Raw genomic sequence first — 26467 nt, 5'->3', positions numbered from 1 at the left:
GGTTTTGCCAGTTCCTTACAAAATATAGCCTACAGCACCTGGTATTCCTTGGCGGTTTCCCATACGAGTATTAACCACGGCTGACTCTGCTTAGCTTCAAGATCAGATGGACCAAATACAAGTTAATCTAGTATTCAAGATGGCTTCAGCTTCTCAAGAGCCTTAACACGTCCACCTTTTTTTAAAAGTAAATTTTGAGGCCTTCTGGTAGTCTTAAAATTGTGTTTGTTCTTGTGTGTATGGCTTAAGTATACAATATATACAGGGCTCTGTCAACTCCTGTAAGATTTACCACTGCCACTAAGTTTATAGACCAATTCATTACTCCCTCAGCTCCACAACGAAGGTTGCATCATTAAACAGTTTTGCAACTGAGAGCAACCACACCGTTTAGGCATGGCTAGAAGTAGTCAAATGCTGGTGCTTTTCTACCCATAGGAACAAGTGGAGGAGATGGAAGAGAGGCTGAGGGAGCTTAAGAATGAAGTCCAGCTTCAGCAGCGAAAAAACCGAGAATTGGAAGAGCTGAGGGCCAGCTTACACCAAGAGCTGTCCATTTACAAGTAGGTGTTACTTGCTTATAACAACAACTAATACAATCAAGATAGGAGATGAACATTTGATTGATGGAGACAGAAAGGAGTTTTCCTCCAAGCCATTCCTCCCCAAGACACAACTTTTCAAAATCTAGGTTTGTTTGTGAAACTTTCTCTTGAGCAACTAGTAACTCAGTTTCAATCCTTACAGGAACTGCTTAGAAATCTATGGACAACTCTGCAAGTCAGAAGCCAAATAAGAACAAAACTGAATCATGAATTAGCAAGCATGGATCCCCTTTCTCTTATTTACACTTGCGGTCTGCTGACAACCTGGGTTTGACTCCAACTATGATAAAGCTTTAGAGGATATAAGCGATGTTGAAGAACGCCTTTGCCAGTATTAGCCAACAGGCAAGAGTTCAATGATGACAATTTTCAACGTTTTATACTAGGACTTCTAATTTTGGTAGCTATGCTGGACAGATGCCATACCAACAGAACACCAGGTATGTGCCCCACTGTTAGTTCCAGCTAAAGTAGACCCATTGAATCAATGGGATTTACTCATGTTGATTATCTGATTCACTGGGTCTTATTAGTTGATTCAATGGGTCTATTTTAATTGGGATTAACCAAAAGGATTCATACCATGGCATTATGCACACAACTCCAAAGTTAAAAGACTGTATATGGTTAACATGTCAGCATGTTTGTCAACATTGCCTTAATGTTATTTTTTTGTTCTTTTAGCCATCTGGTTGTAATTTTAACATGTTATGAAACAAGAAACCGAAGTCCAGTTCAAATTAAATGTTTTTATATACGTGTATTTTAAAATAACCTGTCAAGTAGGAGTCGCTGCTTTTTTGTTTGTGGTAAAGTAGCAACAGGGTTACAGCCAGCATGTTGTAGGGGTTTGGCGTTGGGCTACAACTCTGGAGACCAGGGTTCGAAACCACTCTTCAGCCACGGAGGCCCACTGGGTGACTTTGGGCAAGTCCGATTCTCTCAGCCTTGGAGGAAGCCTAAAGGCAAAAGCAAATCTGGACAGAAAAATACCTATAATAAATTCCCAATGACTTGAAGGTTCACAAAAGCAGCAGCAACAGGGTTAAAGAGACCTGCTGCAATCTGACCTGTCTCCCCTGCCCTTAACCCTCAGTTAAACTGAAGGATACCTATTATACATGTGCAAGGCATAATAGGTATCCTTCATCAAAGTCAGATGCTTCCAAGAGCTGCTCTCTACACACAAAAGGAGTACTCAGTAAGAGTGGCTGCAGGGACCAATGTCACACACCCCACCTACTGCAATACGTGATTTTCAGATGAAGACTGAGCCCAGAGGTGAATGCAAGTATACTTCTGGTCTCGTAACTTGGTATTTTTTCCCCAATGGAGGGGGAGCAAACAAGGCTACTACTCATAGAGGCCTCCAGGGGCAACAGTTGGCAAGTTTTGGGTTTTCCAGCAACTTTTGTCCCAAAAAGGAGAGGGTTGGCCTTGGGGGAATGCAAAACAAAGGTTGAGGCTGCAGTCACTGCACATTCTCTGCCCCTGGCAAGAGAGACAATGCAAAACACAATTGGTGGTTAAAATATTCTAGGATGCACATAGATTGCTCTCACAAACCACCTTTCTGGAGACTTACTTCAAACTGAATTGAGCTGACCAAAAACTCAGTCCCAAATGGACGTGTGGGGATCAACAACAAATGAAGCTGAGAAACATAAGCATTTTGTATAACCACCACACTGCTGGCAAAAAGGTGCCTATCCAGACAATGAGGAAAGAGCTCCAGAGTTTTTGTTTCTGGTTCATGCCCATATTGCGCATTGGACCACAATTGAAAATCTTGTAAAGGGCTGTTCTCAAGAGAACACTTCCCCTTTGACAAGACAACACACCTTTGTGACTTTAACAATCCACTTCCTGCTTGACCTCTGGAGTTCCTCTCCAATCTCATCTTTTCCCATATTTGAAGACTTAATGCATAACATTACAGCCTCCTTCCTTCTGCACAGATGTATTCCATGCAAGACAAGCCAATTCTAGAAAAGATTTTGGGATTTGAAAAAAGACAACCACATCCTACATAGAAAACCAAATTTATTTATTTATTTTCTGAAGCACTTGCACAGGTCCATGAAAAGATAAATGGGCTGCTGGTGCAATAATTATTCACCCACACTGGAAATGTATTGATACAAAGGAAAACATACTACTGCTTACGGTAATATGTATGCCAGCTACTAGCGGGATTCCAGGTAGCTGGGCATGCCATCTGTGGTCTGTCATTCAGTTGAAAACGAACACCTTTTACAACTTGGTGCCCCTCCCCAAGTTAAAGCATCAAAAACAATACATAGAAATGAAAGGTAATAGGATAACACAGTTCAAGAAACACACAAGAACAAAGTGATGTGCAGGTATAGGCACCTCAACCATATCCACATCCTTAGCTACCCACCGGCAAAGGATGGAAGGTTCAATGGGTTATGGAAAAAACTCAGATGTTATCTAGACCAACGGAATTGCTGACAGCAGCTAAAAACAGGAGAGAAGGTGACCCTGCATTGCATTTAAAAACTGCAAGACTAAAGAGAGCTAAAGCCCTGTATTCACCCTTAACCGGAGGAACCAAAAATATAATATTAACAAAATAAGAGAATCTTCCCCACTCTTCTTCTGCAAGAGAAACAAACCAACATACCAGCATTTGTATCGCAACAACTTAGATGTTGTTTGCATGAAAAATGTGTATAAAGCAAACAATGAATCTTGAAAGGAGAGGCAGCAGACTCCCTTAACCAACTCAACCAGCAAATACTGTAAGGGAAAAGTGGTCAACTGTGAAGCTACAGTGCAACGATGGTAGCTCATGTCCGGCCAAGCCTTCAATTTTCAATAGGCAGTAGTTCAATTTCTCTGTTAGAAGCAAGATTGATGGGCAGTATCTACAGATGTGTTGTTGAACGCACGGTGTGTGAGTTTGTCTCTTTCAAAACAGCGGTATTGACAATCATGGGAAAGCTGGGAGAACAAAGCAGGGAGAAGACAACAAGAGGAAAAAAAGAACAAGGCAGGAATTGGGCCTGGTATCTATGACCCTTGGCCTTCTGGATCCACATTGCCTTCTGGATCTTCATCATTATAAATGTTCTCTGCCTACAGAGGGAAAGGAGTAGGGAATTAGAAGCATTAACTGGACAGTAAATAGATCAACAGGGCACTGTCACACAATACTCTAAGAAACACAATACACAGCAACAGTTTAACACAGCTGACAGACAAAAGTTGGTATTCTCCCCAAATATCTACTGTATTGCTGCATTCACTTTTTTCCATGACAATCACGCTGCTTTGGATGTAAAATCAATGAAGTACTTACCATTTGCCAGACTTGCATGATATTGTCTTCTGATACAGAACAAATTACCCAAGGCTCATTGGGGTTCCAGGAGAAGTCAGAGATCTTGGCAGTGTGACCACCGTGAATGAACTAACATTGAAAACAAACAAGACAGTAGTTTAAGTACCCAGCTCCAATGGAGTATGTACACATCAAGAGCAAGGTAACAAATCAATCAACAAATCTTTTCACTGCAGCAACATACGCCTTGACAATCTTCACCAGAGATTGCATTCTAAATCAGTGAAGAACCAGTTATCACCCAGATTTTCACAACAGGAGACAAGGTGGAAACAACACACAAATTGTGGCAAAACCAGTATCAGCCTACTCACCAACAGCTCGGGTGGGCCGTCTTCTGCATCTTCAGGAGACTGCTCCTCTCCAATTTTGCTGAAATGTAGAACAGAAACATTTAACAGGAGCACATTAAACAGATTTCTAACAAACATCTAGACAAGACTATGTCTGTGTAACACTCACCTCAAATCCCAGACATTCAGCCTGCGATCAGTACCACTGGAAGCCAAAATAGTCTCATTATGAGGCGACCACTGAACCTGCATTAGTTAGGATGATACAGAGTGTTTAGACATTATTTGTAGCATTAATTTCTGACTTCGATGACATTTTATCAAAAAACTCAGATGCCAGTCATCCATTTTAATCTGCCCTCCTGGTTTGTTCATATTCACCTCTTGAAACCTACTGACTATTTGATATGCTAATAAAAGGACAGACAGCAAAGGGTAGAAACAATTCAAGCTCTATAGTGAATATATCTTTCTTTTAAAACAATGAGTTTGCATTTCCTAGGTGCATCTCATTAGATTTGTAACTTTATCTAGTATTAGTATTTCCACTCTCTGAAAGTAATAGCTATCTATACCAAGGGTTTTGTTACTACAAAGTTACTGGAGGTATCCATTATTTGGACGCACTATATGAACATTTCTTTATGAAAATAACAAATGCACAAAGTTAACACACAACCATCAAGAAAAGAAATAACCCTTTACTATTATCATCATCCTGATAACTTAAGCCTTTTTTTGTGATTGTCAGTATCTTATTTTTCGCCAAATTAATTACATAATGTAATCTAGAATATACAAATACTAATTTCACTGTTTTCCTCATCTGATATCCAGGAAAGGGCTTTTCCACAAGGAGAAAAAGCACAAGATCAATTCAAAAACTGCTACGCAAGCTATTCACAAAAATAACCAAACACAAGCCAGGTGTTTATGTCAAAAAACGTAACACCAACGCAACTTCTGATAACTTCTATTTCAAAAGTTCCTTTTTTAAGGAAACCTTTTGAAATAGAAGTTGTGTTGGTGTTACGTTCAGAAGAAAACCTAAGAAAAAGACACTGCATGAGATTATGGAAGTTTACCTGAAATATTTCATCTTTGTGCGACTCAAAGGAATGTAGCTTCAACTTCAGGTTTCTAAGATCCCACAATGCAACAGTCTGTGCAAGAAAACCAGAGCAGAGTTATTTGTTAGATCTGACATAGTCTTTGCCCATTATTGACCAAGGACACTCAACACAAACAGCGCACATACTATTCCAGAAGGAAACCCCCTTTACACATCACATCAGTTCATATCACAAGAAGAAATCTGGACAGATACCTTATCAGCTGATCCTGTAGCAAGGATGAACTCACTATAAGGATTGAAAGATAAACAGTTCACTTCAGCGGTGTGAGCATCCACAGAATGGCTTGGCTTGGAAGTGTTGTTTGACCGGGTGTCCCAGCTAAAAAGGAAGAAGGCCAGGAGGAAATCAATTCTGATGGACTAGTCACACACACTGATTGCAAGTGTGGCTACTAGGAAGAGCCCGTCCCCTTTAAAGAAATCAATGTGAAAAAGGGGTATAGCTTTACTTACATCATGAGTTTCTGATCATCAGCAACTGATCCAAAAAGGGATTCATGCAGCAAATGCCAGGAAACATCTTCTACCACAGCTGTGTGGCCTGTGAAAATAGTTTTGGCATCCACCACTTTCCCTTCCTTTGGAACGGCACTTATGTCCCACAAGCAGATAGTCTTAAAGACAAAAAAGAGAGAGAGCACATACACTCAGAATGCATCATTCACTTAGTAAATATAATACGCATATGAGGCAGGGATAATTTAGCATACAATACTAACATGATCATCTGATGCACTCAGCAAATGCCCACTAAGGTTCGGGTTCCAAGAAAGGCCATAACCTTCTTTTTGATGCCCACGAAGACGAAGATCTGGATTGCATTCACCAGAAGGGTCTGCAAAGAAAAGCATTTTAAAATCTCGATGCACCACTTGAGATGAGAAGTAAGGATCAAGTCACCACTGGAAATGAACAAAGAAAGTCAACTCTTGCTCCAAGCTTGAAACTCTTTTCCTGGATTGCTCAAAGCTCTCAGCAATCAGAATCCTTATTCATCTACTCAAAACACCATTCCATGTTACGCACAAGATATGACATATGGTAAAAATAAAGACACTTTACATGTAACAACTTTACTCCTAGCACCCCACCACCAATAAGCAGAGGAACATACAAGGATCTGGGTGGCATTAGCTACTAAATTAAGCTTCCACATGAGATCTGACCAGCACTCTCTCACTTATGAAAGCTCTTGTCCGCAGCAGCTCTGACATTCTCACCCAGTGACCGGATCATTTTGTGTAACTGGCTCTTACATTCCTGTTCAGGATTCAACTAGTAGAGCTAACAGAAATACAGTAAAAAAGGCATTAGTCTTCCAATACCTGGTTTAGATGGATGTTTGGTGTAATCAAACACTAGGACATCACTGGATGGTGTCTTCGTGGCAATGATGCAAGGATTCTGGGGCATGTAGCGCGCTCTGTTCACTTCTCCTTCATGGTTAATTTTTATCTCAATCTCAATCTTCCCGCTAACAGATCCAAAGCCTCCAAACTCTGAAATAAAATGAGCATCAGTAACAGCCGTTATGTCATGGTTTTAGGGCCCAGGAAAATAATTCACCACAATTACAGTTTTAAAAAACAATTCTTTTATGTTCCTGATTTCTCAAAAGTAGCAGGCATTGCTGTTTGGTTCTCTTACCTCCCTTCTCACTGTCATAATGGGAAGCATCAAACTGTGCGTCATCATTAGGAAGCTGGACACTGGCTATCACAAGGTGGTTTTGCTCATCTGAGGTGTGGGTCCCAAGCACTAGTCGATGGATACTGAAGTCTTTGCCTTCAGGTCTGTAATGAAATGAAAAGGAAATAAACCTCAGACCTCTTTTATTTTAGTCAAAAAGGATTTAATTGTTTCTGGAAGCATTCAGGAGCAACAACTCTCCTCTGAAAGAAGGCACAGGATCTTCCTATACAAACGTGGAAGAAATCTTCTTTTTAAAGAGTATGGCATGTACCTAGCAGACAAACTGGCTCCCAAAGCCTTGGACGTTAGGCTAGGGTCTACAAAGCAGGATATTCCAATCAATATATTATGCTTCCCCTGAACAGAAACTTCTATTCCATGGCAAGAAAGCCTCTAACATTATGACAACCTCTCTGGAGACCTCAGTGCCTTTAGATGTACCCAAAAAGAGGAAGGAAGGTGGGAGAAGGGGAGACCTTAATGTGCTCCCCTTGCCCCCTGCTCTCCCCTTTAGTCCTGCAAGCTGAATGCCACTACCAGGTTACACTACAAGTGTATGCACCATACTCAGAAGCAAGTCCTACTGTGTTCAATCTCATTTATAAGCATGTTTAGCCTTGCCACGCAAGGGAGAATTACCTGGTTACATCAGGAAGCCACTGCGCAGTCAAGCTGGGCCACTCCAGAGCATGTGTCATCACAAGGTCATAAAGAAACGGAGTGTTCTTTTTCCATATTTTATATTCTTCGTTGATCACCCGCTCCTCCACTGCGTCATCAAAGGCAGCTAAAAACAGTAAAGTATGACCAGAATTAATTAAAACTGACGTAAAACCTCATTTTCATGCCCTGTATACATGATCTTTTCCATGCCTGAATTGCACTGTGCTGAGTAATTCCAGACCCTGAGAAAGAATGGGAGCTGCATTAGAGATGCACAACAGACCTGAGGGTCATGCAGGAATAAAGGCTGTCTTCCTATGGCTACTCCTTTGAAAGTAACCAACTGAACTTAATAGTGCAGCATTTGAAGCGCCTAGGATTGAACTGTTGGCTTCCTGAGAGAGGAAGCCAATGTCAGAAGGGATTATTTTCTCAAAGATCTGCAGAAATAATCCAGTTTGAGACCACTTTAAATGACTTCGCTCAGTCCTAGGGAATCCTGGGAAATGTATTGTGGCCCCAGAACTCTGGGATTTGTAGCTTGGTGAGATATTTAGCACTATGGTACCGCAATAAACTACAGTTCCTAGAATTCCCTATCATTGAACCAGGGCAGTTAAAGCGACCTCAAACTGGATTATTTCTGCAGTGTGTTTTGGACCTTCGACTCTGGTTCGAATCCCATTGAAACTCAATGGGTGACCTTGGGCAAGGAGCCACACTCTCTCAGCCTCAGAGGATGGCCATGGTAAAGCCTCCTCTGAGCAAACCTTGCCAAGGAAAACCCATGATAGGGGCAAAGTAAGTTGGAAACGATTCGAAGGCGTACAAAAAACGGTCCCTAAACCCTGGCCTTCGACTCCCAGAATCCCTGGCCATTGACCAAGTTGGCTGAGGCTTCTGGGAAATGTAGTCCAAGCCACACTCTCGGCCTCAGAGGATTTCAAGGGCAAGACTAGACTAGCCACAAATAGGTTGGGAAAGCGACTCGAAGGCAGAGAACGGCGGGGGAGAAAATGGAGGAACGAAGATCGAGAGGAGTTCCTGGGAGGAATGGCGGAACGAAGGCGAGTAAAGCTGCCTCGGAGCGAGAGGCCTGAGGCGCCCACCTGAGCCATCGGGCAGCCCGCCTCCTCCCCGCCTCATGACCGACCGCCACCGAAAGAGCGGCCTCTCTATCGACGAGAAGCACGGCGAGGCCGAGGGAAAGGGGGAAGTAAGGGACCTCGCGCGCTCATTGGCTGTCTCCACGGAAACGGGGCGGGGCTTGAGCCCAACCCGAGCCGCCATTGGCTGGACGCCTTTTCGCGCCGAGGGAGGGCCTAGTCGAAATTGAGGCCTAGTCTATATTTTTCCGCCCCCACCTCGCGTTACCTTCTTTATCCGCCATGATGCCGACTCTCCTCAGGAGCGCGGGCGGCGGGGGCGGAGGCGGCGTCGACGTCGTCGTCGCGGCCTACTCAGTTTACCTCAGCGGTAAACCCTTCTCTCTCTCCGTTAAACTCGCCGAGTCCCTTCTCGGCTTCCGTCTCTCTCTATCGTTCGGCCGCTTTCCTTTCTCGAGCAAAACACGATTCACCTCAGGACCGCCGCGGTGCAGCGCGAGAAGGCTTCGCGCCAAGGGTGACCAATCGCCGGCGGCGCCGTCCAGAGCGCCTCGGCCAATCAGGAGCGGTGTCCAGAGTGCATCAGCCAATCAGGAGCGTTGTGCTGAGCCCATGTGCCAATTAGGGGCGACGAAGGGGGCGTGGCCGCCGAGGGAATGGCCGCGCATGCGCACTCGCTCTTTTTTCTACCCAGTTGGTGGGAGGTGCAAGGATGAAGCGCCTCAGTAGCGGCCGCCATTTTGAGGAGATGCTATTTATCTACCTATTCCTTAATAGAGAACTATTTCTTTTATAAGAAACGGTTCTTTATTAAGACATAGAAAGATAAATAAGCGCTCATTCCCAGCCAACTATGTTTCCTCATAAAGAAATAGTTATACAAATATACATAATGGAGAGAATGTTGAAGAAATAGGCTGCCTGAGAAGTTTACCTCAGTTTTGAAAGGAATAATGTCAATAAAGCACACATTTACCTCAGGTTTTGAAAGGGAAATAATGTTAATAAAGCACACACTTGAAATCCCTATCTGCACTGCAGAAATAATGCAGTTTGACACCGCTTTGGCTGCTATGGTGGCATCCTACAGGATCCTGGGATTTGTAGTTTTGTGAAGAACTAAAAGGCCTCGCAAAACTACAAATCCCAGGATTCCATAGGATGGAGCTGGCTCTCTTAAAAGTGGTGTCGAACTGCATTATTTCTACAGTGTAGATGCACTCTTCTTAGGCTGCCTCTGCCCTGCAGAAATAATGCAATTTGACTTTTAAAACTGCCATAGATGAGTGCTATGGAATCCTGGGAGTTGTAGTTTGTCGTGGCACAGAAAAAAGCTAAATGTCTCACAAAACTACACTTCCCAGAATTCCCTCTGAGCCAGGGCAGTTAAAACAGTCTCAAAGTGCATTATTTCTATGCAGCCATAGACTCCCTTGAACTACAATAAAAGCAGAGAACTCCAAATAATTCCCTTTTTTTAAACTGCAAAATGCTATACTAGGATGCAGCCATGGCAGTTAAAAGCGGGATGAAAGCGCTATAAGAGTGTAGTGTGGATGCAGAGCAATGTTATTTATTTATTTACGTTAAAGGCTGCTCCTGTTCCTTTAAATATAGAAAGCAAACCAGGAAGGAGCCAGGCTGAAGCATGCAGCAGAGCCATCTTTCTCCTCCTCTCTCCCTCCAGCAGAAAGTCAATTAATTAATTTGTTTGTTTATTCCTCTTTGCATGGCATTAAATTAAACCATGGAGCTCGACAATTACAGGGACTACAACCTGACAGAGGATCAGAAGCTCATCAAGGCTAAATATACCCCCATCTTGAAGAAGTATGAATGTGAGTAGCTCTGCTTGCTTTAAAAAATGGCATTTAAAAAAAGGGGGGGATTTAATTGCTGAATTTGCTAATTAAGTGCCTAGAAATGCAGTGCCTTGATCTGAATATTTGTGGGTTAAAGATATCACCACAATATGTACTTGAATTTCTTTGAATTTGGGGGAAAGCCTGGGCAGAGACTGTTGGAAAGTCTTGGGTGAGTAAATTATCATCATTATCATTATTATTATTAACATAATAGCCCACCTTTTCTAGTCTCTAACTCAAAGCAGATTATTATTATCACTATTATTATTATTAACATTATTATTAACATAATAGCCCACCTTTTCTAGTCTCTAAGCACATTATTATTATTATTATTATTATTATTATTATTATTATTATTACCATATTATTATTAACGTAATAGCCCACTTTTTCTAGTCTTTATCTCAAAGCAGCTTATTATTATCATTATTATTAACATATTATTAACATAATAGCCCACCTTTTCTAGCCTCCAACTCAAAGCACCTTACAAAGATTTAAGCAGACACAGCGTTCAAATTCATATCCTATAGACATTTAAAATGCTATTATTATTATTATTATTATTATTATTATTATTAGCATCATTTATAAAGCCCTGTAAGTTTACACAGCACTGTACGTAAAATAGAATAAAATGAAATACAATGGACCTGCCAGTGTCTAGTTTCAGCTAATGCAACAGAAACTTGCTTTAGAGGACATTTCTGTGACCTTTTAAAGCCAATTATTCTTCCTGGTTTTTAATTTATGTCTTAATATTTATAATGTTTCATTGTGTTTTTTTAACTTTTGCAACTAATGTTTTTACATCTATCCTTTTAAATTATTGCAACCTGCTTGAATCCCATTGTGAGAGACAGGTAGCATGTCTGTAACTTGTTAGTCCTGATTTCAGTTCATGAATCTGCTTTAGTTAAGACTGGATTTAGGCATCTTACAAGTTTTAACTCTGCTTTTGTCCATACATTTTCTATTCTTTCTCAATGTTAGCACTGTATACTTCTTAAAATGTGATGATACAAAGTGCCCAGAATATACCATCCTGTAAATATTTTGTCTGGCCACTTATGGCACCTATTCTTCCTTCTTCTCATTCCCCTTCAATTAGAAACTGTAAAAAACATTTTAAGCAGCCTGGGTAGTCTCACCATTTTTCTTTGTTTTTAATCTCCCTATAGATCTGGACCATACTGCTGATGTGCAGTGAGTATTGCCCTATAACCTTACAGTCTAATACACCCCAAAAAAGAAAAGGGAAGGATAGAGATGGCCAGACGCTGCATGTTTCGTCCTACTTTCTCCACAACGGAAACTTTGACTGGTGCCATATTTCATCAGTCGCTTTCTGATGAGTCACAAAATTGATCCCAGTTTTGCTGGTGATACAATACCCGCCCATTTTTACAAACAGTGTAATCCTGATAGTCCGGCTCTGTCTAGGCACATAGAATATAGGAAACTGCTTTATGGGAAGGTCACATCTTGGTATTGTTTCCCTGCCCCACGAACGGGATTGCGACCCACAAAACTTATGCTGCAATAAATAATAAAGCTAGGGAGAGGCAAATGATGTCCATATATAGTTGAAGCAGTGGAGGACAGATAAATGAGAGTCACAAAGTTTTTGGGGTAGCTGTTGTATACTGATTGTCTTGCACACCTTTTTAAAAATCACAACACTTTGTGCGCCTTTGCTATTAGTGGAACCAACTGTTCCTTCCCATGTTGCATTCTCACATTTTCATGGTCATGTCCTTACGTTTTTCGCTTGCTGGTTTACAGTCACCACTCTGTGAAGTATTAATGATGATGTGTCTTTAGGTTGCACGCCTGGGGAGACACCTTGGAGGAGGCGTTTGAGCAATGTGCCATGGCCATGTTTGGGTACATGACTGATACAGAAACAGTGGAACCTCATGACACAGTAGAAGTGGAGGCAGAAGGTATGAAGGTGCTCCAAGAGCCAGACTTCTCCAAACTGATGCTTGGTTGGATCATAATCCCTATCATCTCCAATGTCCTAGGGATAGTAAGAGTTGCAGACTAGCATACCTGATACCTTAAGACTCCTAATAGGTTTTTCTTTTTCCACTTCTCCAACAGGACATGACATGTTGTCTCTCCTCTTTCACTTTCTGGATGAATGGTTGTATAAATTCAGTGCCGAAGAGTTTTTTATCCCCAGGGTAAGTGTTTGTTATATTCTGGCGAATATAAAATAGGTGTATTTCTCAGTTCTTAAGATGCATTCAATGCCATGCCCCAGATTGGTCAAGCTCTTATATTGCTCAGCCACTGGATCCATCGCATCCAAACACAGAATTTTTGTGGTAGCATTAAGAAACTGAAAGGAGCTATTGAGAACAGTGAAAGAATCACAGGTTAGGACCAAATGAAAATTGCAAAGCAAATGACGAATCACAAAATTACCTTCAAATTGCACAAGTCTTCTCCAGGTGTGCTACGTAAGAAATAAGCAACAAAGGTGGGATGGCAGAGAACCTGTGTCTGATGTATTAATGATCAGATAGTGATTCAGGAAGGCTTCTGCTGACTAGGTTATGTGAGAAGTTCAAGATCTTGGGAAAGGGAAAAAAGAAATATCAGCTGTATGGTCTCAAAGAGAAAATCTCCTGACTTCCAAACTGAATTACTTTTGATAAAACTAGATTTTTTTCCTTTGACCTGGGACTGAGTCACCTGGTGCCTTTGCCAGATCTTACTAAACTTCTGAGAAGGTGTAAACGTCTCTTAAAAATGAGAATTAATGTTTGTCTCTTCATCCCCCACTCCACTTTTTTTCCACAGGAAATCAAAGTGATTTCTATTGACCGATCAAGATTTAAAATGAGGTCTATTGGGTGAGTAAGCAGAATAATTCAGTTCAAAACAGAAATTCCAGGAGATGGAGACTGTGTGTTGCTGTATTAAAAATCTATGATTCAATCTGATCAGTGTTACTTTCCTTTTACTTTAAGGTGGGGAGAGACATTCTCGTTGTCCAAGCATCCCCAGGTATGTCATAAATGATGTTGGTGCACTTTTGTTCTTGAATTCTAGACAGCCAGAGACCGTCCTGACCTTTACTAAGCACCCTTTTTGATTTCAAGCTAAAACCTCTTACCTTCCTGCTTCTGGCCAGAAAAGGAGCCAGAAACCTGTTAATGCACTACGCTGTTGTGACTATACTGTCATTATGTGCACTACATCGGTGGAGGTAATGTTAGTATGACGAACAAAGCCTCACTTCCTTCACTCCTTATTTAAAGAGTCCACCCTTTTCCCAAGCTCAAATGTATCAGGGAATTGTGTTTGTGTTAAAAGTGGAAGTAAAAGCCCATGAGAAAAAGAGAAGGGAACACATGAGCTCAGGCTCCATGCTTTTTGAGGGACATTGTGGATTCCCATCACATCCTAATCATATCAGTTTCTGAGCAAGTAAATGCAGGGTTACAGCAACTGTGTTCTCTGAGAAGGATGCTCTCTGGCTGCCAAATCTTCATTGCTATCACAGATTAATTCTTCATGACAATTGTGAAAGTGGGTCCATATAATTCATTTTACTTTTCTTTATCCTCAGGGCACAGAGGTCAAAGCAATAACCTATTCAGCAATGCAGATCCATGAAGATGAAAAACCGGAGGTGTTTGTCATAATTGATATCTAAACGAAGGGAAGCGTATGATGAAGACAATGGCAGGGTTCTCCTTTCCTGGCAGAAGCATCATACAGGCAAGGAGTCTGCTATCCTGGAATGACTCCGGAGCTGAGGAATATCCAAATCTAGTTTGTTACTGTGGATGACACATCAAGCAGGAAACCATTTAAAAAGGAGAATTTGTTTGTACTGAAAGATTAACCAAAGCCCAGGTGTGATGTTTATGGTGATGACTATAATGTTGTTTTGGAATTTTTATAAAAACATGGGATTGTGAGAATCGGAGAAATGGATATTCTTCCTTAATGGGGAATAGGATGGGGGAGACACAGAATTTTAAAACTATCTATTCTCTCCCTATTTTAATAAAACTATCTATTGGTTCCTTCTGTTCTTACATGCCTTCCAGTCAATTCCAATTTTGGCAACCCTAGCCTAGGGCTTGCTTGACAAGATTTCTTCAAAGAAGGTTTGTCCAATTACATAGACTTCACTTAGCTGTCCATTTTTGTGAGATCTTTCCATCAATTATGGTTACGTACCCTTCAGGCTGGGTTAAATGCAGGGCATATTTTTCCCCAATATAAATAAAACCCAGTTTTTAAACCATGTCTAATTGTGCAAATCAAAGCAAGGAGAGGATTTGCGCTTTTAATTTAAATATCTGTTAACTATTTTTGAGTATAAATAAAATTAATATTGAAAATATGTGTTTGTGCTTGTGAGTCCTTAAAATCTGCTACAACCAGAGGAAGGGTGCTGTGGCCATGGCAGCTATTGCTAAAGTGTAGCTCCTCTGTGTATTTAAGTAGTTGGACAGAATGTGTGAGTGATGGATGGGGCATTCCCTTTCTCTGATGCTTGGATTTGTAAAGCCCTATCTTCCCTACAAGGCCCCCATAATGAATGGATTCTGCATTGCATTGCAGTTTATTTCATCCGGAATATCCTTAACCATAGGATATATGGAGGGGGGGATTTATCTGAAGTTGTAGGAAGATCAGGGGTGGTGTACTAGTCAGAAGATCAGACTAAGGGCAGAAATCCCCGATTAGATTAGCTTGCCTCACCAACTTCCCTGGCATTTTGAAAAACAGGTGTATAAGTTTTGCCCAACTTACTTTTCCACTTTATCAAAGTGGAAATCATAAGAAAAGTGGAAGCTGTTGAAAGCGAGGGCAAGGGAATCCCTGGGTGCATTTTGGAAGACATTTCCAAGTGGTCTGTAGGAGATTCAAATTGTTGTTTACTTACGCAAGGTTCACCCGAACTGGTTGTTTCATTTCACATGTACTGTATATACTCATGTATAAGTCTAAAGAATTTAGTCCAAAAATTGACCCCAAAAAACGGAGTCAACGTATCCATGGGTCAATGTAAATACTGTACTTTAACTCATATTTAAAAACGAATTGTCCCCTAGTCAAAGGCAAGAGTGATCTCAGTCTTGGAAGCACTGACCCTCCTGTACTCTCTCATCTATTCAGGCTTTAATGTGAGCACAAACAGTGATGCCTGCTGGAATCTTGTAAATTCTTTGCCATTGTTTTCCCTGCTCCATACTTTAGATCCTTTTTTACATGCCCCTCAGTTTTACCCTCAACTTATCTGTGGGTCGTATGAAACTCCATAATTTTGGCCCCAAAACCTGCCCTTGATTTATACATGAAGTCGACTTATAGTTGAGTGTATATGGAATGTATTTTTCGTTTTGAATAAGACGTTTGCTGAACTGCTGTTCTGTTTAGTGATGTAGGAACCCATCCCTATTCTTTCCATTTTATTTAACTGAAGTATACTGTACCTGTACATGGAAACTGCCTTAGTAGCTGTTCCTTCTCCCTACAGAATCTGAAGGGAGTTCTGCATGGGAAAGTTTGAGTCTCACCATACACGTTAAACAATAAATTTACTCAGTCCTCTATGAGGTTGTATCTTACATCACAAGGACCTTTAGGAACAAATAACGGATGATCATAGATCTTAACTGCAGATTACAGCTGTCATCTGCAAATTCATCTGCCATCTCCTAGGCTGTGTTTGTCAAACAGGTGCTCTCCTAAGCCGTTCTGGGGCACCTCAAGGCGTTGCAGGTTTGAAATGTGGTCTCCCAGTTGCTTGATGGCCTTCACTTCCTCCTCCAAAAAGGACTTTAGGAAGTCACACATCTGCACAGAGAAAACAAGGAAAGAGAGTGAAATAGTTGCTCTCAAGTTCTTCTTAAGCGCTGTAGGTTTACATTTCTTACACTTTATCCCTGTCCCAGAAGGATTTTGGCCTCAGCAGACCTAGCTGGACATAAAGGACTCTAAATACTCCATGGATAAACGCCGGGAGAACTAGTGGAATTGGTGGAAAAGCCAGTGGTTCAATGGCAAACCTGATCAGGAATGTAGTAAATTTTGAAGTAAAGATGTGATGAAAATAACAATAAATGGTTCAGCCTTTGCAATGTGCACAGTTCTCGAGCAAAGCTTCTGCTTGAGATAACATTGCTGCAACCAAGCAGAGAAGGAACCAGGAGGCAATGGAATAATTCCCACAGCTCCAAACCAGGGCCAAGTTGTGTGTATTAACTGTTCAATGCTTTCTCAGGTCCCTCTGTTCCTCCTTCCCATCCTCCAAAAGTACTTATTCACCTCTATTTACCAATACCAGATCACCTACATGCGGATCCCCTTTCTGCAGAGCCATGTTGTGCAAGTCCAGGAGAGCTTGGTTCAAGATTTCCTCCAGCCGCAAGGCATTCTGGAAGGCTACGAGGCTGTTCTCCCATTCATCCTTCTCTGGTTTCTGATCAGGAGATTCCAAGGAAGAATGAAGGAAACCCAAGTTAGGTGCATAATATACACATTCATTGTCATGACTTTCAGATGTCTACTGAGAAAGGGTCCTTTACTGGTGTTGTACTTGGGTCTTTTTAATCAATATGTTTTCGTATTTCATATTAACTCAGTGCATTTTCTCTGCAATAATACATTGTTGTAAGCATTATTGTACACAGTCTGTTGGGGTGGCCTGGTCTCGAATGGCTAGTTAGGACCCCTTGGCTTTACAAAAGACCCATTCCTTGTGGAGACTGAAACTTCTAGAGCTTGTTTATGGATCAACCCAACTGCCTGCGTTTCTGGATATGCCTTGGAGGCTTGTAGGTAAAGAGAATGCCTATGCTTTTCAATATTTAACATGGTTCAATTGAGGCGAAGCTTAGTCTTTGGCAATGAATGAAAGCTTGCCTCTTTCTGCCCAACCCTAGGAACTCCTCCTGACCAAGAAAGTAGAGTCATTCACCCGAATGTCCTGCAAGATGATGTACCCGCCTCGTTGGTTCTGATACTTCAACCACTTCTCCGCATCTCCCCTCTTCTTGAGGGACTCTTTGTTGAAGAAGGCCGCCACATGCTTGAGGGCCACATCGTCACGGTTAAAATAGTAGGACTGGGATCCAGGAGGGAGAGAAAAACAGAAAACCCCAATCACCAATTCTATTGCTGAATTGGATTCCCATTACCACCACCATTCCAACCAGTAGAGATGCTCTGAACACCAGAAGAAGGCCATAGTCGTAGAGTCACAGAATCACAGAAAGGGGTCTCATGGGCCATTGGGTCTAACCCCTGGCCCAGTGCAAGATTTCCCATTAAAGCAGTGGTTCTCAGTCTTCCTAATGCTGCAACCCTTCAATACAGTTTCTCATGTTGTAGTGACCCCCAACCTAAAATTATTTGTGTCTCGGTTCCTAAGACCATCGGAAAAGGGGTCACGACCCACAGGTTGAGAACCACTGCATTAAAGCATCCCCAGCAGATAGCTGTCCAAACTCTTTTGGAAAATGTCCAGAGAAAGAAACACCAATTGGTTCCATTGCCAAAGCTCTCTTACTGTTGAGAAACTACTTCTCATGTTCAATCAAAACCTACATACTGTCCTGTACCCAAAACCTACATACTGTCCTGTATCTTCATACCATTAGATCTGTTCCTGCCCTCTGGGACAATAAAAAAAAGTCATATTTAAATAAGTGCGCATAGACTTAGTTAAATATGTCTCCCACAAGACAGAAACTGCATGCAAGATTACCATGGAAAGGTAGGTATAGCTGGCATAAAGCTCCAGAGTCACCATGCAGTTCACAGCCGCCTCGCAATCCACATGGTAGTTCTGGTTCACCTGGGAATCCATGCCTATATGCCACACTGCAAGCAGAAATAGCTTCCGGTTCAATCAATTGCTAGTCCAGTTCTGTGGACCGAGCATTTCTGCCGAACATCTGGGACTCGCCACCGCCACCATCACCGGTTGTCCCATGCGTTGGAACCAATTCAGCTGACAGGGAAAAGCCATTCAATGGCAGCATCCCTGGTCCTTTCTAGGCCATGACTCTGCAGTGTGACACAAAGGTCTCCATGGCATCAGGAATGCCAAGGACAGCAAAGCAACACTATGAAGGTACTGATCCTGAAAGTGGATTCTTGCTCTCACATATTGAATAACCAAAGTCCACCTGAAAGCCTGGCTACTCTCAGACCCATACATTCCTCATGCGGGCTCATGGTCATCTCCACAGCTTATCAAGCTTTTAGGTGCAAACCCAAACATAACATGTGAGACCGTTCTGCATGCTATAGTCTTGTTGCAATGCCTTCAAGTCATTTCTGACTTTCGGCGACCCTAACATTGGGTTCTTGCTCAGAGGAGGCTGAGAGAGGGACTTGCCCAAGGTTACCCAGTGGGTTGTACAGCCAAGCAGGAATTGAACCCTGGTCTCCAGGGTCTTTGTCCAACATTCAGACCACTATGTCATGCTGGGTCTCCTGCATACTATATGCCAACAGTCAATAACTGTTGCTAAAAACATACAATTTTCCTCTAGCCAACATCCAAAATGGGCTGCTAATTCCATTGGGAAAACTCAGGGAAGGTGAGAAGAAGCGCAGCCATTAGCACCATGATGAAAATTACACTTGACCTTCCAAAACGTATGTTGCTCATTAGCCCCGGTACATGTAACTTTAAATAGATATGCACTGAAGACAAGATGTATCTGTCTCTCTCATGCTGAAATATAATTTCACCTGACTCTTGGGAGAAAGCTAAAAAGCATGGGCTGTCAATGTGCACCAATGTATTTCGAGGCTAAAGCTAACATTTTACCCCAAAGGCAAAAACAAAGATCATGATTTATCCTCGAGGGAAGTAATAGAAAATAGCAACAGCTAAAGCTCATTTCAAGGCACGGACAAAGAAGGTTGTTTTGCCACACGTTTCACCAAAATCTGAAGGCGATGTGACCCAAAAGCATTCACACCATTTGGTGGGATAATAAATAGGATCCATGCCTTGAGGCGAGAGGTTGCTGTCTCTCATGCACAGATCTAACTTCACCTGATTCTTGGGAGAAAGTTAAAATGCAGGCTATCAATGTGCATCAATGTATTTAAAGACATTATATATAGGCTGAATTTTAGGAGTATGGAATCCTGGGCTTTGTCCGTTTCTCTTGGTGGCACAATGCACCTGCATTGTAGGAATAATGCACTTCAACACCACTTTGCAGCTACAACTGTCTTGCTGAAGACAAACATTATAGGACTGCAGTGCATCTGATTTCATGTATATTTAAATACCACTATTCTTTTAAACATTCAGTGCCTTTTAAAACAAAGCTTCCACACATCCACGAGTTGTAATAGAGTAACTTACAATGAAGTTGTTAACTTTATTTCGAAGTGCTCCTCAACACTGGAAAAAGGATTGAGAAGAGATCTGTTGTATATTATCAAAAGTTATCACCGTCGTAGTTCAGCAAACAAATTGTTCGTACATGGTACCATCTCAGGATGGGATGCAACAAAATATCGATACTTTTGAGTAAATTCAAAATTCATACAATGGTATGTCCATAAAATGCATGCAAGTTTAGCCCAAGTCATAGAACGCCTATATAATAGATGGTATGTTAACTGCAGGCCGGTTGGGAATCAATGGTCAAGACAAAGGAATGACAACGGAAACGGGAGGTTTATTAACATTCAGTCCATCCGCAACTACCTAATGTTTGGTTTTATATCTTTCTCTTCAGCTTCGTCATCACTGTCATCTACTTGCTGGATAACTAAATCGGTAGAACCATCCTCCACAATTTCTACATCGGATCTGTTGTCGTCGCCGTAATTCCAGTTGGAGTCCTTGTCCTCTTCTAGTGGAAATTCAGGGGGCGGCTCAGTGTCCAAATCAATGCGGATGCTGTCTATGCCGGCTTCGGAGAGGCATTCGTTGCAAAGTCTATAACGCCTCGTCCCTTCTTGGACCACCTGCCCTGTCATCTCCGTCACGTGCCGCTTGCATTTTCGGCAGATGGGTTTGCAAGCTTGATGGATCTGTGAAGAACGAAAGGGAGATCACTGAGGATGCAACAAAAGGATAAACACACGTCAAGCAACCTTCATTTTAAGGTACTTATATACTCATGTATAAGTCTAGAAATTTAGGTTAAAAAATAGGCCCAAAAAACCTGAGTCAACTTATCCACGGATCAATGTAAGTACTGTATTTTAACTCATATATATGTTGAAAGGCAAGAGTTTAATCTGTCCTGGAAGCACTGACTCTCTTCTGCTTTTTCATCCATCCAGCCTTTAGTATGTGCACAAATAGCCTGCTGGAATTTTGTAAGTTCATTGGCATTGTTTTCTTTTACTTTGTCCTTTATATCCTTCATTACATGCCCCTAAGTTTTACCTTCGACTTATCTACGGGTCATATAAAAATTCATAATTTTGGCCCCAAACTTGCTCTTGACTTATATATGAGGTTGACTTATAGTCGAATATATACAGTAAAAGTAAGGCTATTGTAAACTAAGCCATGCCCAGATCGGTATGGCGATTGTAAATAATGTTGTGGTGTGTGTTTTCAAGTCTGGAGTCGAGGGCTTTCATGGCCAGCATCCATTGTTTTTTGTGGGGGTTTTGGGCTATGTGGCTGGTATCTTCAGAGAATGCTTCCACACATCCATCTATGTAGATGCCAGCCACAGAGGCAGGCGAAATGTCAGGAAGAAACTCTTCTAGAACATGGCCACATAGCCCGAAAACCCCACAAAAAACTGTGGCCTGTTACAGACTGCCAAAATAAAGCTGCTTTGGGTCTCTTTGGAGGAATGCTGTTTAAATGATGCATGCATCCTAAGAATCCGGAAGCTGCACCAAAGCTGCACTCCAGTGCTTAGGAATGGAGTGTGGCTTTGGCGCGACCTCCAGACTCTTAGGACCCATGCATCATTTAAATAGCATATCTCCAAAGAGACCTGAAGCAGTTTTATTTTGGCAGTCTGTAACAGGCCCTAGTCTCCAAAGGAGTAGTCCAACACTCAAACAACTAAGCCACACTGGCTAGACCTGGGACAATATTTTAATGCATTTAAGGAAGAAGACTTAAGTCTAGGAAAACTCATGCTGCAAAAGTCAATTTTGTGAGACCAAACAACTGTACATCCTGGACGGTCACCAGGACTGGACAGTCTTACGGCACAAAATACTTGTTTTAAAAATGTGCACCGTTCGAAAATGGCTGCTGAGGTGATCCAAGCGGCTGAACCTCTTTCCACACGCTTCACACGGATATGGCCGTTCTCCCGTATGGCAGCGGAGGTGGCGCTTCAGGTCCGCTTTCCGTTTCACCACGTGAGTGCAAAAGGGACACTTGAACCGCATCCTTGGCAGATCATCTGCGAGTGAAAGAAACAAGCCTTTTAAAATCCCACTAAATAAAATAAAGTAAAATTGTAACATGTCCAGCACTATTCAGTTTTAAAACAACATAGCCATGAAAACACACTGCAGAGATAATCCAGTTTGAGACCACTTTAACTGCCCTGGCTCAGTGCTAGGGAATCCTAGGAATTGTACTTTATCGTGGTACCAGAGCTCTCTGACAGAGAAGGCGCAATGTCTCACAAACAACACAATTCCCGGATTTACCTAACAATGAATTATGTATCGAATACTATACAGTGGGCCCTTATTATCCAGTGGGCTTTGGTTCCAGAATCCCCCGTGGATAAAAAAATCCGTAGATGCTCAAGTCCCATTAAATATAATGGCATAGCAAAATGCTACCCCTTATATAAAATGGAAAATCAAGGTTTGCTATTTGGGACGTATACTTTTTTTTAATATTTTCAAGCCGTGGATGCTTGAATCCGTGGATAAAAAATCCATGGATAAGGAGGACCAACTGTATTTTAAATGATGCAGCCATAGAATACAAAGCACCTTGTAAACTTTTGTGGCTTTAAAAAACTTTTGTAATCACCGTTTTCTTGTTGTTGTTTGCCTTCAAGTCATTTCTGACTTATGGCGCCCCTAAGAGTGAGTGAGTTTTTCTGGGCAATATGTGTTCAGAGGAGGTTTGTCATTGCTAGAATTCCACAGCATCGTTCCATGGCAGTTAAAGCAATGTCAAACTGGATTATTTCTGCTGTTCAGATATTTTCAAGCTGTGGATGCTTGAATCCATGGATAAAAAAATAATAATCTGTGGGTAAGGAGAGCTGACTGTATTTATTTATTTATAGAGCGCTGTAAAGTTTGCACATCCCCTGCCAAATGCCCAGGACACTTTGGAGTCATTGCTGAGCTTAAATAAAACTTCCTCCTTACCACTCAAATTCTTTATGTAGAAAAAACACTTTTAAGTCTTTTTTTTTTTAGTTTACTACCTACAGAAAAATCAAATTTTGCATAGCAAAGGACCAAAATGTACCCAGAACAAGCGTCCTTACCATCGGCCCAGTTCCCCATGACGCCTAACACGGAGGGCATGCTATTATACTGTTCGTCCGCCTTGGAAGATTTCGACTTGCTAGTGGAGTGTGGTGAATCGAGTTCTTGCCGCGAGACGGCCATGCCTCTCGGGATTGCGTCGGATCCCAGTCCGTACTGGTAGCCAGCAGGGCCAGAATCGCCCTCCGAATCGATCTGGACGTCCTCTTCCGACGGAGGAGCGTGACTCATGGGCTCCAAAGCTTGCTCTTCAAGTTTACTGGATTTGTAGTGCGGGACGTCCGGCGGCTGGGGCAGCCCCGAATGCCTGCTGCTTTTCTTCAAGGGATCTTGCCTTTGGTCTTGTTTGGAGAGCGGCTGGGCACTTCTTTGAGAGGGTGGGTAATAGCTGAAATTGGTCCAAGAATTTCCACTGACTACACATGTCCCTTGATCAGGGCTTAAATGGGAATGAGGGGGACTGCTCTCCGCTCTCCAACTGCCGCCGTATAAACATGAGCGTTCGACACCATTCGAGTTCACCTCCTTGTCCGAAAGGCTGAAATAGCGGTCTTTTTCCTTCTCACTGATGTCCAGTGAGGATTTGATGAACGTCTTGCAAACGCTAATGACGTCCGTCATCTGCAGGTAGCTGGCGGCAGACATGACCTCGATGACGTTCTGCCCGGTGAGAGAGAGTTTGCCCGAATACACAAAATCCAGAATCACCGAAAACGTTTCGGGAGAGAACGCCTGGAAGGTAGCTGTGGTCGGCTGACCGGTTTCTTTCGAGGACTGAGACAGGAGCATTTTGAAGTAGCCGCTACTTGCAAAAAGCACATTCCGGTGGGCCTTGAAGACCTTCCCTTCCACCAAGATGCTGCAGTCGCAGAATAAGTCTTGCTTGCGCTGCTCATTTAACTGCTGCAGGAGGTGGAACTGGTGCGAAGAAATCTCCATTCTAGGCCTCGGCTGTGTTCCTCTGCAAAAGAGAGCAAACCATCTCCATTTAGCGCATGCAGATCCCATGATACAAGTTTTCTTTGTTTGTTTAAAACAGTCATTCCCAAATTCTGGCCTTCCAGACGTTTTGGAGGTCAGCTCCCAGAATCCGACTGTTCACCAAGCTGGCTGGGGCTTCTGGGAGTGGAAGTCCAAAACACCTGGAGGACCAAAGTTTGGGAATTATCGGTTTAAAAGAGCAGCACAAACATTTTAAGACAGCAGTACAAAGGGTGATGTTGAAACACTTGGGGACGCTGGCTGCAAAGAGCAGGTTGCAATCTCAAGGATGCTTATAAAGAAGCAAGGGGCCAAAGTAGATCTGATGCAAAAGCAAAGTGAACAAACGCAGCTGCCCAGACCACTAAGCCTTCCTGCTTTGTATGGATTGTCTATGGCTCTCCAGAGTTTCAGATAGGAGTCTTGCCCAGCCCTGGGACTTTTTGCATGCACAGCGGCTATTCTATCACTCAAACTTGGCCTTTCCTCTAAAGACAATCTTCCCAGTCCTCACAATCCTAAATACGTTATGTGGAGAGATCTTGTAGCACCTTTCATGCTAACTGAAATAAAGAAATGGGCAGCATGAGCTTTCCTAGACTTCAGTCTACATCCTCAGATCCATTTGGATCTGAGGAAGTAGACTGGAATCTAGGAAAGCTCATGCTGCCAATGTCTTTCTCCATATACTGATTCTCAGGACTAACTCAGCTATATCTTTGGATCCTAAATAAACCACTGGTTTAATAGGAACGCAGAAACCTAACATATAATGAGTCAATCCCTTGGTCCATCTTGCCAAGGGTCAGCTACAGTGGCTGGCCTTAGCTCTCAAGGAATTCAGGGCAAAGTCTTTCCCAAGTTGACCTGGAAAACCAAGACCTGAACCTGGGGTCTTCTACATTGAGAAGTCTTCTACCACTGAGCTACAGGCCTTGTGAGAATCTCCTGTGAAGACTGTGGTTTTGTGAGACCTTTAGCCTTCTCTGTTGGAGAGCGTTCTGGTGCCACAGTTCCCAGAATCCCCTAGCAATTAAAGCGGTCTTGAACTGGATTACTTCTGCAGTGCGTTTTGGACCACAGATAATCTAAACATTGTCGCATTTGCAGCTATGGATAGACAGAAGGAATGTCCACATCTCCCCACATAAATTGTGAAAGCTATTAATGCATGCATTCAAGGAGATCCTGCATGCCAGCGCAAACATTGCACCGTTCGGCTTCACGCCTTCCTTGGCTTTGGTGCTTTTTTGATGCCGAAGAGTTGGCCGGAGCCTTATTATCTCTTCACGCTGTATATTGAACCGTTGCTTGACATAACAAGTTTTTTGTTCCTTCTTGCAGTGGCTGGCTGCCACTGTTTATTTATCGACTTCATTTCTGATCCACCTTTCCTCCGCAGATCTCTCCAAGCCATGTGTGTATTTGGGATCGTCCCCCATTTTGTCCTCAGAGAAATCCAAAGTGCCGGTCACTGGTCAAAGGTCGCCCAGTAAGCGGCTTCATGGGAGATAGAGTAGGATCGAAGGAGGACTCTGGGTCTCCCCATCTTTGTCTGTGAAGATTACATTTTCAGAGATGCCAGCCACAGATGATGGCGAAGCGTCAGGAATAAACACTTCCAGAACGCTGCCACAAACCCCACAAAAAACTATGGATGCAGGCCACGAAAGCCTTCGACTTCACCTTAAAATGAGATTAACCCAAGAGCCACTGTCCTGTGAATAACCAGGGAATAACTAGGCAATAAACAGCAAAGAGTCATTCACGGGAAAATGGCACTTTAATCCCATTTCATCTTGACGTTGTGTGAAAACCATGAGCGCAACTGTGGGATTACCACGGGTTCATCACTGTTTGGACTTCCAATTGTCCTCCGTGTGATAAACACCTTAAGAAGACTCTCCGAAATCCATGGGGTCGCCATAGCTTGACGGGCGACATATACATAAAGACCCAAAACCCTGTCTAATCTTGGAAGCTAAGTAGGTCAGCCCTGGTTGGTCTTGGGATGGGAGACCACCAATGACTAAGAGGTCCTGGAGGCAGTATTTCAGAGGAAGGGAGTGGGGAAACCAATCTGAGGAGTCTTTGCCTGAATAAACCCTCTGAAGCCCATAGGGTCGCCAGAGGCGGAGAGACAACTTGGAGGCACATAGTGGAAAGACTCCAGATCCTGGTTAGCCTTGGACACTAAGCAGGGTCAGCCCTGGTCAGCTCTTGGATGGGAGGCTTCCAATGAATCCCAGGGTTGTAGGCTGGGATTAAGGAGCTGGGGTCCCTGGCCTATGCAAAGCCTGGGAACTCCCT

General features: G+C 42.6%; 5 protein-coding genes across 7 annotated transcripts in view; 2 read left to right on the top strand and 3 right to left on the bottom strand.

Annotated features, from left to right (window-relative positions):
* SYNC (syncoilin, intermediate filament protein) overlaps positions 1 to 1380 on the top strand; it is an 11127-nt gene extending 9747 nt beyond the window's left edge. For both annotated transcript variants that reach the window (XM_042440483.1, XM_042440484.1), the window contains exons 3-4: positions 439 to 563; positions 748 to 1380. In XM_042440483.1, coding sequence (XP_042296417.1) covers positions 439 to 563; positions 748 to 796 — 174 coding nt within the window. In that variant the 3' untranslated portion in view covers positions 797 to 1380. The remainder of the gene's footprint in view (positions 1 to 438; positions 564 to 747) is intronic.
* A 1251-nt stretch (positions 1381 to 2631) lies between these two features.
* RBBP4 (RB binding protein 4, chromatin remodeling factor) lies at positions 2632 to 9397 on the bottom strand. Of its 2 annotated transcripts, none has more exons than XM_042440482.1 (12): positions 9130 to 9397; positions 7732 to 7879; positions 7048 to 7193; positions 6726 to 6899; positions 6120 to 6235; positions 5854 to 6014; positions 5593 to 5719; positions 5351 to 5428; positions 4435 to 4511; positions 4287 to 4344; positions 3931 to 4041; positions 2632 to 3707 (listed from the first exon to the last, which is right to left on the bottom strand). In XM_042440482.1, the coding sequence occupies exons 1-12, from the start codon at positions 9143 to 9145 to the stop codon at positions 3642 to 3644; spliced, it is 1278 nt and encodes a 425-aa protein (XP_042296416.1). In that variant the 5' UTR covers positions 9146 to 9397; the 3' UTR covers positions 2632 to 3641. The 2 variants fall into 2 exon arrangements, with proteins under 2 accessions (XP_042296416.1, XP_042296415.1); XM_042440481.1 differs by lacking the exon at positions 9130 to 9397 and adding an exon at positions 8865 to 9012.
* Positions 9398 to 10266: 869 nt separating this feature from the next.
* Positions 10267 to 15098, top strand: ZBTB8OS (zinc finger and BTB domain containing 8 opposite strand). Its single transcript, XM_042441053.1, has 7 exons — positions 10267 to 10699; positions 11911 to 11935; positions 12554 to 12675; positions 12836 to 12918; positions 13541 to 13593; positions 13711 to 13747; positions 14313 to 15098. Exons 1-7 carry the CDS (start codon positions 10609 to 10611, stop codon positions 14397 to 14399), a joined length of 498 nt encoding a protein of 165 aa, XP_042296987.1. The 5' UTR covers positions 10267 to 10608; the 3' UTR covers positions 14400 to 15098.
* Positions 15099 to 16348: 1250 nt separating this feature from the next.
* LOC121915022 (ferritin heavy chain A-like) lies at positions 16349 to 18692 on the bottom strand. The gene is made up of 4 exons (XM_042438840.1): positions 18471 to 18692; positions 17682 to 17828; positions 17058 to 17183; positions 16349 to 16558 (listed from the first exon to the last, which is right to left on the bottom strand). Exons 1-4 carry the CDS (start codon positions 18570 to 18572, stop codon positions 16406 to 16408), a joined length of 528 nt encoding a protein of 175 aa, XP_042294774.1. The 5' UTR covers positions 18573 to 18692; the 3' UTR covers positions 16349 to 16405.
* ZBTB8A (zinc finger and BTB domain containing 8A) lies at positions 17804 to 24249 on the bottom strand. Its single transcript, XM_042438839.1, has 4 exons — positions 23176 to 24249; positions 21950 to 22119; positions 20094 to 20770; positions 17804 to 17828 (listed from the first exon to the last, which is right to left on the bottom strand). The coding sequence occupies exons 1-3, from the start codon at positions 24182 to 24184 to the stop codon at positions 20438 to 20440; spliced, it is 1512 nt and encodes a 503-aa protein (XP_042294773.1). The 5' UTR covers positions 24185 to 24249; the 3' UTR covers positions 17804 to 17828; positions 20094 to 20437.
* Between the last annotated feature and the right edge of the window lie 2218 nt (positions 24250 to 26467).

The sequence above is a fragment of the Sceloporus undulatus genome, chromosome 9, assembly GCF_019175285.1.
Source record: "Sceloporus undulatus isolate JIND9_A2432 ecotype Alabama chromosome 9, SceUnd_v1.1, whole genome shotgun sequence".
Taxonomy (NCBI): Eukaryota; Metazoa; Chordata; class Lepidosauria; order Squamata; family Phrynosomatidae; genus Sceloporus; species Sceloporus undulatus.
Note: the sequence above shows the minus strand (reverse complement) of the source record. Positions and strands in the feature narration are given on the sequence as shown.